Source organism: Ailuropoda melanoleuca, chromosome 3, assembly GCF_002007445.2.
Source record: "Ailuropoda melanoleuca isolate Jingjing chromosome 3, ASM200744v2, whole genome shotgun sequence".
Classification (NCBI taxonomy): domain Eukaryota; kingdom Metazoa; phylum Chordata; class Mammalia; order Carnivora; family Ursidae; genus Ailuropoda; species Ailuropoda melanoleuca.
In genome coordinates this window covers 99599404-99610603 of record NC_048220.1, presented here as the reverse complement: position 1 = coordinate 99610603, position 11200 = coordinate 99599404, and the positions used below count along the sequence as shown (strand labels likewise).

At 38.6% G+C, this 11200-nt stretch overlaps 1 protein-coding gene across 2 annotated transcripts in view; it reads right to left on the bottom strand.

Moving 5' to 3' along the window:
- Positions 1 to 8424, bottom strand: part of CLINT1 (clathrin interactor 1) — a 62494-nt gene extending 54070 nt beyond the window's left edge. For both annotated transcript variants that reach the window (XM_002912504.4, XM_011219301.3), the window contains exon 1: positions 8195 to 8424. In XM_002912504.4, the coding sequence (XP_002912550.2) occupies positions 8195 to 8235 (41 nt within the window). In that variant the 5' untranslated portion in view covers positions 8236 to 8424. The remainder of the gene's footprint in view (positions 1 to 8194) is intronic.
- Between the last annotated feature and the right edge of the window lie 2776 nt (positions 8425 to 11200).

Sequence of the window (11200 nt, the reverse complement as noted above, 5' to 3'; positions counted from 1 at the left end):
AATTAGTATAAGGTATATGCTAGTAACTCACCTTTATTATAGTAAAATAAATCTTTTTTTGTTTAAATAATGTCTTGTAAAAGTTAGAAAAAACTGTTAAATATATGTCCTGAAAGCAGACATGTAGATTTAAATCTAGACTCTATTTTCTAGATGTGTTACTTTGGACAAGTACCTGGACTTCTTTGTGGCCCATTTCCTTATCAATAAATTGAAGATGATAATAATGTTGTCACAATGTTCTTGGCATATGGCAAATGTTAAATAACTATTAGCTCTTATTAAAAATATCTGGACTTAGATGACTTCCTCGGTAACATAAATCGGCTTATCAAATTTAACAAGTTCAAAAATGTTTATTGAGCACCTACTATATGTCATACACTCTTCCAAGAGTTAGTAATACAGCAGTAAACAAAACAAAGTCCCTGCCTTTAAGGAGTTTAATCCCAGAGGTAGCAAAAGAATACATGTAAATAAAGGAAGTAGAGGGGAAAAGAGTGATGTAGGTAATGCATGCTATTTTATATAGGGAGTAAACAGAGAATCAGAGAGTGGTCAAAATCAAGTATGGGCTAGGAGGCAGTGAGATGAGAAGTGACTGAGGAGCTCTGGGACAGATCTGATTTAGTATTTTTAAAAAATCACTACTGCTATGTGGAAAGCAGGTAATAGGGTTAAAATTTTTACTTGGCTTCATGAGAAATAAGCCACACTTCAAAAGCCTATTCAATACCAAACTTATAAACATAAGCCAAACACATTAAATTAAGGTTATTATTTAACCATTGTGGTTTAATTACAAATAAAAAGTTTTAATCATACAACCTTAAGTTGAAGAATGAGTATGATAAAAATCAATACGAAAAAATCCTCAGCATATTTATTTGCACTGGTCTTTAATGATTTGCTAAAAATACATGAAAACAAATGGCAAGAGAAACAAGAAATTAAATTTTCAATGCACGTATTTTTTCTATGTAAAATATTAAAGGCTATCCAGACGAGAATTTTTTTTCAGATTTATATTCACTTGAGAGTGAGAGAGAGAGAGAGAGCGCACATGAGCCAGGGGAGGGCAGAGGGAGAGGGAGAAGCAGACTCCCCACTGAGCAGGGAGGCCAAAGCAGGGGTTGACCCCAAGACCCTGGGATCATGACCTGAGCTGAAGGTAGGCGCATTAACCCGAATAAGCCACCCAGGTGTCCCTAGATGAGAATTTTTGAGTGAAACATTTCAAAAGCATGCATACACATTTACCATGTAGTGGTGAATTTATGTGGAAGTTAAAATTATTTACATCTGAATTATGTAGAACCTGCTCTCCTAAGAATTTAGAAACTAAACAAAATTCACACGTCAAAAGACACTCTAATTGGCAAACTGTACTTTCCTTCAGTACAAAACATGCCTATTGCACATTAACAAAATTACTAACATCTAATAGTTCATTAGCTAAATCTATCCATGAGTCATAAATAGCTATAAATTGGTTCCAACATGGGAATACATTATGTTCTTTTACCTGTATTTAATTTTCAGGCTAAAGAGCTCCGGTAAGCCAAAAAAATTTCTTGTGAACTTGAGAGAATGGCCTGAATAATTGGAAAGCCCTTTCTGCAATGTGGTTTCCTTATATAAATTGTCAGAGATCACAAATTTGATATATTTTAGAGGTTTCTTTTTTTTGATACTGTTCAGTTTCTTTAAGAATAAACCATCAACTTCAATTTGCCCTCAAAAAATAAATCTTTTTACCTTTTAGGAGGAAAGTTTACATTATCCCTATCTTTAAAATCTTGAGAAAATACAAAACAAACTGAACAAAAATTAGCAGATGGAAATTGCAATATGTCTTCCCAAAGACTCTATTCCTCCACATGTTTTTTTTAAAGAATTACTTCTGTAATATGCTACAGTATTAAAGTAAAAGCATTTATAACTAGGTGAAAACAACACATGGCACATGTAGTAGAGATACTTAAGTGAGTTTTCCTTTATGTAGGTTAAGCTGTCCATTCAGATGAAAAGCTTTATGAAAGAGTGCCCACTGAAAACAATAATTCATAGATTAAGACACAGTTCTTAATTACTTGTAAATAATGCAGTCTGACAACAATATTTTCTTTATTCTTTTAAACACTATATTCTTTTGATTTTTTCAAATTATTTTCTGTATTACATAATAACAATAGGCATTTCAAGAGTTTGTCAGGTAATATACTAAGTGTTTCACATGAATTTAATCCTCACAAGAACCCTGTAAAATAAATATCATCTCCACTTCCTAGCGTAGAGATATTGTTCCAATGCCCAAGACCACTGCTTCTTAGTAGTGGATNAATATACTAAGTGTTTCACATGAATTTAATCCTCACAAGAACCCTGTAAAATAAATATCATCTCCACTTCCTGCCCAAGACCACTGCTTCTTAGTAGTGGACCCAGGATTTTAATCCAGTTCTGATCTCTGAATCAAGCTGCTTCACAGTTCCATTAAATATCACCTGGAGGGGGGCGCCTCGGTGGCTCAGTCGTTAAGCGTCTGCCTTCAGCTCAGGGTGTGATCCCGGAGTCCTGGGATCGAGCCCCACATCAGGCTCCTCCACTGGGAGCCTACTTCTCCCTCTCCCACTCCCCCTGTTTGTGTTCCCTCTCTCGCTGGCTGTCTCTCTCTCTCTGTCAAATAAATAGATAAAATCTTTAAAAAAAAAAAATCACCTGGAGGGATATAGGATAATGTGTTTTGCTAGTAAATTACTATAAAAACGGATGGACAAACATACATAAGTAGATATAAAGTTTATGAAATGACAGCTTAAAAAAGCACAAAAGAATAAGCAGTTAAATATGTTGTCCCAGAATGTTAAGTAATGTCAGCTAAGGCTAAAAGAAGTTAACTGGGGTACCTGGGTGGCTCAGCCCCTTAAGCGTCTGCCTTCTGCTCAGGTCATGATCCCAGGGTCCTGGGGTCAGTACTGCATAGGTCTCTCTGCTCAGCGGGGAGCCTGCTTCTCCCTCCACCCCACCCCCCTCGTGACTGATCTCTCTCTCGGATAAATAAAATCTTTAAAAAATAAAAAATAAATAAATAAAAGGAGTTAACTCATTGTATATAAGAACTAGTACAAATACTAAAAAATGTACTTTTTAATAGCTAGATATATTTTAATATGGAAGATAAAAAAATAAGATTTCTTCAAGATTAAAATGTTATTTAAGCTGCCTATACTCTTTCTTTTTTCTTAAAAGAAATATTAAGTAAATATTAAAAATAAGTAAGAAAAAATACAAGAGCATAGAAAAAAAGTTCAACTGTGGAGCTATACTGTAAGAACTAGGAGTACTGTAAGAGGTATTAAAAATTTAAAAAAAGCCAAGTACTTTTAGTGGATACATCAGTAAACAGATGAAAAACTACTTGTAAACTAACACTACAGGACACAAAAAAACATAAGAGGCAACTAAGTGATTTTTAAAAGAATTGTGACACTAGTACTGAATAGGCTAATTTAAACTACAGAAAAGCTAGCAGAAGACAAATTAAACCCTCCTTTCTTTGGAATTAAATTCTTAATATCTTCTTATAACCACTTACTAGAAGAGAAGGAGGATAATTAATTATTTCAGCAACTACAATTATCTGTAATTGGTTCCCAAAAAGTTGATATGGGAAGACTAAAAAGCTGACAGTCATGTTTGCTTTCAAATTCTAAGAAGCGCAAGGAACAGAGATTTACTGGTAAGATAGGGAAAATAAGGGGGAAACCACCTGAGGACTAAAAGGCAAAACTGATAAGTTCAAATTGTAGCAAACTTGTAATGTCAAGTTTCTCGAAGGCAGAGAACACAGTAGTACTGTGTTCAGAAAACACAGTACTACTCCAAAAAAATAATAAAAGTATTATCTGTTGAAATAACTGAATGATTTTCTATAAAAGCCAAGTTCTCCCTCTGAGGTCTAGACTAGAACAGTTGTTTCTGTAGCTCTACTACATGAACTAAACATGTAGGAGCTAAAAATGTATGTAACACCAACAAAAATCAACTTACGGCAGAAAATGCAAGCTATGCTTAAGAAAATAACTTAAAATGGACTATCTATTAGTCCATTAAAATGGACTACCAGTACTATTTGAATCACTATCATAAAAAGAGTAAGGACCACTATGTAATAGATTTACCATTAATATTACCCCCTGAGATGAAAGAGAAGGATCAGCTNAGTACTATTTGAATCACTATCATAAAAAGAGTAAGGACCACTATGTAATAGATTTACCATTAATATTACCCCGAGATGAAAGAGAAGGATCAGCCGGGCTTGAAAAATAAGCAGCAGGTGCGATCTACTACTTTCATGTCACGTTCACTACATTTCCAAAATTTGGAGAAAAAACAGACTGGAACTGCAGCAACTTTTAATTTATACTATGTATAGGGTGACGAAATATAAAAGTATCCAATTTTATTACAAGAAGGGAGGTCACACAATAGTGGTCAAGCTAGTCCTAATCGGTAAGAGTGGTGCCACTTATCCTTTCCTGTCACTGCTGCCTTTTATGCAACTTGAGTACAAGTGGGAGGAAACTGGTCCTCTAAGCTCTGGCTGGCCTATGACTTCATCTACTTTTCCTCAGTGTTCTGCAAAACAAGCTATTTAATACTACCAGAGGTGCAACAATTGTGGAAAATATCTTACCCTACAGGTCTTCAAGTTCTCAAAAGCCAATACATGAAATATATCATTACACTTCAGAATTGCCACCATACTTGAGCTAACTGTAGCTCCAGGGAACACATTCTGAAAAGTGCATTTTTGTTTCTCAAGTAAACCTCATTGGGTAGGGTTATACGCTAAATAAAAAGTCCTAGTTCCCGAGTCATGGGTTGCACTTATTTACTGCACAAAGCATTTAAATATAACATTTATTGATTACCACTTTAAAAAAAACTCCCTTTTCAACTGAAACTGTCTTTGGAGGATAATGACTTTCCAAAATTTATCTGCTATTATGAAATACTAGTTCCATTTCTTTCCCGCTGATGGAATTCTTATCTCCAGAGAGCCAGTGAAGTTGGAAACAGTCTTTCTCTACCCCAGACCCCTCATTTTACAGATAAGGAATCTATAATCTGGAGATTTACGTGATTCTCTCTAAAATCAGACATATGGCTAACTTAAAAGGCAGTATCAGAATCTGAACCCCCAAAACCCCTAACTAGCGCCCTTAATCCAAACTCTCTGAGGAATCCTTAATCACTTAGTCTTGTTTCTTCAATTCAAGTAACCTCAATACCTTATCCTCCTAATAATCAAAGTGGCCATTCTAGGATCTGTTTCTCCTCCATTATGGCATTTCAAGGTGAAGAGTCTAACTGAACACAGTGACACAGGTACTGGTTCTTATACTTTGAGGGAAGAATTTCTTCTTTCCTGCCAGTGAAAGATGAAAATTAAATCCTGAATATTCATCAGTAGAACAACCTCACATATTAGTATCATGTGTCAGACACCCGCAAAAGCTTTAAAAAGTCCTTGGTGGCAACATTCTTACATGTTCTTGAATAACTTGGCTGAAGTCTCCATTCTAAAGTGGGTAGTAGTAAAAAGGAAGAAAGAAATTCTTTTTCAACAACAGTTGTTCCATTATGACTTGAGAACTACTTCCGTGGCAAATTTAACCTGAACACTTGAAGATTAGTATCATAGGTGATAAAGACAAAAAATATGAACTGTACGACAAGAGCAGGAACACTGTCTTGATTTCCATCTCCTGAAAAATGTATGCAGCCTCTGCAAATTTGTGAGTACCACAAACTCCATCCTCTAAGATAAAAAGATGTTACTTAGTGGTTTTCTTCTGCTATTCTCTGACTTGGAAATAGTTTTGTAGAGACTTTTAGACTTTTAAAAACTATTTAAGCTGGTATCTAAGTCTTTGTACCATTTAAAAACAACAACAAANTAGTTTTGTAGAGACTTTTAGACTTTTAAAAACTATTTAAGCTGGTATCTAAGTCTTTGTACCATTTAAAAAAAAAACAACNCACCCGCAAAAGCTTTAAAAAGTCCTTGGTGGCAACATTCTTACATGTTCTTGAATAACTTGGCTGAAGTCTACATTCTAAAGTGGGTAGTAGTAAAAAGGAAGAAAGAAATTCTTTTCCAACAACAGTTGTTCCATTATGACTTGAGAACTACTTCCGTGGCAAATTTAACCTGAACACTTGAAGATTAGTATCATAGGTGATAAAGACAAAAAATATGAACTGTACGACAAGAGCAGGAACACTGTCTTGATTTCCATCTCCTGAAAAATGTATGCAGCCTCTGCAAATTTGTGAGTACCACAAACTCCATCCTCTAAGATAACAAGATGTTACTTAGTGGTTTTCTTCTGCTATTCTCTGACTTGGAAATAGTTTTGTAGAGACTTTTAGACTTTTAAAAACTATTTAAGCTGGTATCTAAGTCTTTGTACCATTTAAAAAAAAAACAACAAATGATCCAGTAGGACATGCACAGCACCCATGGGAAAAAAAAAATAAAAAACAACTAATGAACCTGGATCTGGAAAAAAATGATTATCTTTAGAAAGCAAAGGCTGTATAAATAGCAAAATAAGCCCAAAATAAATGTCTGAGGGCTTAATCATCATATAAATAGTTGATAAAGGAAAATTATTAAAGCAAATCACTTTTCAAACACGGTGCTTCTCTTTTAATGTTTATCTTACTCTCAATGCAGAACATCTGCTACAGTTACCAAACGTATACTGATCTAAAGATATTGTGTTAAGGGCTTTATATGTAAAGCCTTTAGTCCTTAATCCTTACAATATTTAAGGTAGGTATCTGTTATTATTTTCACACTGCACCTAAGAAAACTAGGGCACTTAAAGATTAAGTAACTTTCCAAGGTTACACAGCTTGAACCCAGCTCCGTAGGTTCTGAAACCTGTGTTTTTTAGGCACTCTACTGCCTTGGTAGCACAGAAAATTTGAAAATAGGGTCAAACTCTAAGTTCTAGCTGATGCATTATCCAAGCCACTATAAACTGAGGGTTTCTTTCTTTCTTTCTTTCTTTCTTTCTTTCTTTCTTTCTTTCTTTTTTTTTTGATGTCAAGAAAGACTCAATAGTTTGGCATCTACACTTCCTGATTTTAGGCTGGATTGGTGTCACAAATGTTTTTGTCACCACACATATTGCCTAATCACTAGAACTCAAAAGGAAGAGGACTGGTTAAATTCTTAAACTTTATTTCCTGCTGGCCTAGAAGAACTTACTTTAACCATTGTTATGTCCGTTAAGCATTAAGGCTTTCTTAGTGTAGTGAGACACTAAAGTTACCACTTAAGTCTTAAAGGAAATCATCTATGTTATTAGTCATTTTACCTGTCAGGGAAGTTAAGAGCAGATCAACAGGATATAAACCTGGGTTGTTTCCTTCTTTAGGGGAAATTTCTTAATGACTTGTTAATAAAACCAAATGGAACAAGTGGCCCTCCAAAAATGAAGAGCAGCGGAAAAGGAAACAGAGGAAAAGAATCACAATAAGTTACGTGGTGATCTACTTTCACTAGTGTTAGGAAAGCAAAGGATGAATCTCCTCTTCAGTAACTTCAGTCTGACCACAATGGCCACTTGTTACACCTACCACCCACTCCAACACTTCAGGTTCATTAGGAATTAAAAGAAACCCAATAAGGTGAAGTATACAGTCCAACCAGGCCTAAGTTTCCCGCACCACACCCTGAGGAACACAGAGGGTCAGTGCACTGCGTCCCTCACCCCCAAGCCTCCGCTGCTACCCTGGAGGCAAAGCCCACAGCCTGGGGCCAAGACAGTCCTTCGGCTAGGGCAGTAACCCAGCTCTAGACAACCCCGCCCCCTCCCTTGACCGAAGAAGGGTCTATGCCTAGAGGGATGGAGGTAGGGGCATGGTGAGGAAGGCCTGCACAGGACAGGAAGGGGCTAACAGGGTGTTCTGAAACGAGGAAGGGTCCCTTCTCAGCCTCGCCCGTCTGGACGAGCTCCGGGCCGGGGATGAGAGCCGGCCGCCGCCATGATGGGGCTGGCCGAGCCCGGGGGGCGTGACTCGCGCGGCCCCGGGCGCTGGGCCAGCTCCCCTTCCCCCTTCCTCCCCTCCCCTGCGTGGGCCTCGGCCACAACTGACCCCAGATACTCACGCTTTGTCCACCAGCTCCCGCACCTTCCACATGTTCAACATCGTGCCCCGCGCGGGCCGAGCCGCCACCTCCCTCCCCTGCTCCCCACGGATCCCGGGACACTTCCGCGCCGAGGGAGATCCAGGCTGGGGTCGCCTCCGCCGCCCGCCGCCTCGAACTCCCCCAGTTAGGTCCTTCTCTTGCTACAGCCGCGGCGCCGCCGGTGACACGTCGAGACGCGGGGGCAGAGGCGCTGCGTGGAGCGGAAGTGCCCGACTTTCCGCCCGCTGCGCGCGGGTCACGCCGGGACTTGTAGTTCTCTGCGCACCTAGAGGACCGGTGAAGCTGAGAGAGTTGGTGTGGTAAGTTTGGTGCTATTTCTGTCATATTTTCCCAGTCCTACGCACGCTTCCCCATGTCTCTGACCTTCAGAACCAGAAACTCTGGGTGATGGGACCCATGTGCTTTAACGAATCCTTCGTGCTCAAGTGTCAGAAGCACTAGGATAGGATCTAGCTGCGCTCAAACTTTCCAAATGTAAAGTATTGCTTCTCCCCAGAAACAGTCCACAGCGTGCTATGATTTTGAACCTTCAAATTGAAAGGATTTTCTTGTAAAATAAGTCTTGTTAAAATATTACCTGAGAAAGTACAGAATAAATCATGTGGAAACAATCCAGAAAAAAAGAGAAATATAAAGTATTGCTATGTTATTAATAATGATTATACAGAAATGTTATTGCCATGTGTATTTTTATTCCACATTGACAGAAGCATCACTGTATTTGGTTCCAAATATACTTCCTTCTTAGGGCCTGAATTTCCATACCTGTAAATTGAAGAGGTTGTATTCTAAAACTTATTCCACTCTAATTCTATGATACAGTGGCTTTATATTTAGACAGCTATCAGATATCCTCCTTAGATACTTCATCATGGAGCTCAGAAACTTAGTTCACACTCTGTAGGAAACTAGAAAGACAACACTAGGACATGTCCAAGAACTTGGCAGGTTTATATTCTTAAGCATAAGTATACACACACTGAATTCAGTGTTTTATTGTAATGGTTGCTGTCACTTCATTTTTCACTTATTATTTTTTAACAATGGTTATGTTAAAGCTGCAAGAAACCTTAAAATTCATTTGATCCAACTACTTAAATTTTACAGTGCTTTTCGTTCTATAAATATTTATTGAGAATTTTCTGTGTGCCAGGAGTAGGGAATACAGCTGGGAACAAGAACGACACGGCCTCAGCTCCCTAGGATCTTAAAGGTCTTTAGAGCAAATACAATAATCAAGGAGACATTTAAGATAATTGCAGATAGATAGTGGGTGAAGAAAACAGAAGATAATGTGATAGAGAATGATGTTAGAGGAAAATAACATTAGGGAATATTTAGGGCCTCTTTGAAGATGCTATATTTAAGGTAAAACTTGAATGATGAAAAGGAGCTAGCTGTAAAAAAAGATCTGCAAGAAAAGAATATCTGGTGGGGGGAACAGAGGAAGATTCTGATTCACAAGGGAGAAGTGAGATTGATTGCTGCTAGGCATGATGCCTGTTAACAATGATCCTAAATGAAGAACCCAGAACTTTGGACCCCCTAGTTCCTCGGGTAAAGTCACCTCTTCACATTGCATCCACTTAATTACTGGAAGCATCTTTGGAAAGGGTTTCAGTACAGCTTTGGGATTAAGGCCTGAGAGAAGCAAGTTTAAAGAATTGTCAGACAGAAAAGTATAAAAAGCAGAAATCGGGACAAAGCTATCTCAAAGCTTTGTCAAGATATGACTGCTTGGGCAGGCATAAAGTGAATTGGATTGGTGGGTGGGGAGAGGCAGGGAAAGATGAGAAGAGATAGGTAGAGAAATGGGGCTTTCAAATGAGAAGTTTGTTTCCTGTAGAAAAGAGTGTCCAGCCTGAGATTCAAAGGATGGAATGTGGCCAGAGGAGATAAGAAACTACCTTGCATAAATAATAGCTCAGCAAGTTAACTTTCAAACAAGCAGGTCCAGGGTACACCAGCAGAATGGGTCTGGCATAAAAATAACCACCTTCCCTGCTCTGGGCCTGTTTGCACATTCATAGCAATTCACAATCAGCATCACCAGAATTACCTAGAGAGTACAATGTCCCTGTCTACTTTGCTTGTTTCAACACCAAGTTTGGAGGTGTCTAGACTTATTCCCAAGTTGTCAGGCTGGGGCCTTCTGGAATGTAACACCAAAAAGCCTGCCTGTCTACCTTTGATTCAAGAGAGTCCCTAATGGACTCAGAAGAACCAGACAAGGAGAGTTTGTTAAAAAGTGGTCTCCAAAGACTAACCATTTGCATGTCAACAGAGTGTTCCATTTTTACCTTTTATCTTGCAAGTTTGGGAGCAGTTTCCATAGTAACTTCTTTGTGGCAATTTAAATGTGTCCATTGTAGAAAAATAAATGAGAAAATGTCCCACTCACCCCTCTTCAGGAAAACACATTTTTCACTAAATGAGCTGACACTTTTAGTAAGGCCAAACCAACACAAGGTTTGAAAGCAAATGTACTCAGATGTGTGAGGCGCTGTTGTAGACTCTGACTGCCTATCTTCTGTGGTTGGCTCCCTGGTGTTTACTTCTGAGGATTTAATTCATGGTACACAGGTGTGGCAACCATGGGAGGGCACAGCCCAAATCTCTCTTTAAGAGAACCAGTTGCAAGGAATGTGAATGGCTGACAGCTACCAGCAGCTACTCCTCAGGCATCAACCGCAGCGTTGACATCAAGGACACGCTCTCACTGGGCTACTCCCAGGCAGTGAGTGAGCATGTCGGAGCCAGGCCATTTCTCCCCAGTGCAAGACTTCTGTGTTGAGCAACCATTGGGCCTGGGCTTCCCATCAGCCTCACCCAGAATTCTTCCGAGTTTCCTTGCAATTAGGGGGTCTTCCAACCCAATCTTCCTTCCTTCTCTCTCTCCCTTAGCAGGTGTCATAACTTCCTTGGAGTCTGAAGCTGTCCCCACCTACTCTTTTTTTTTTTTTT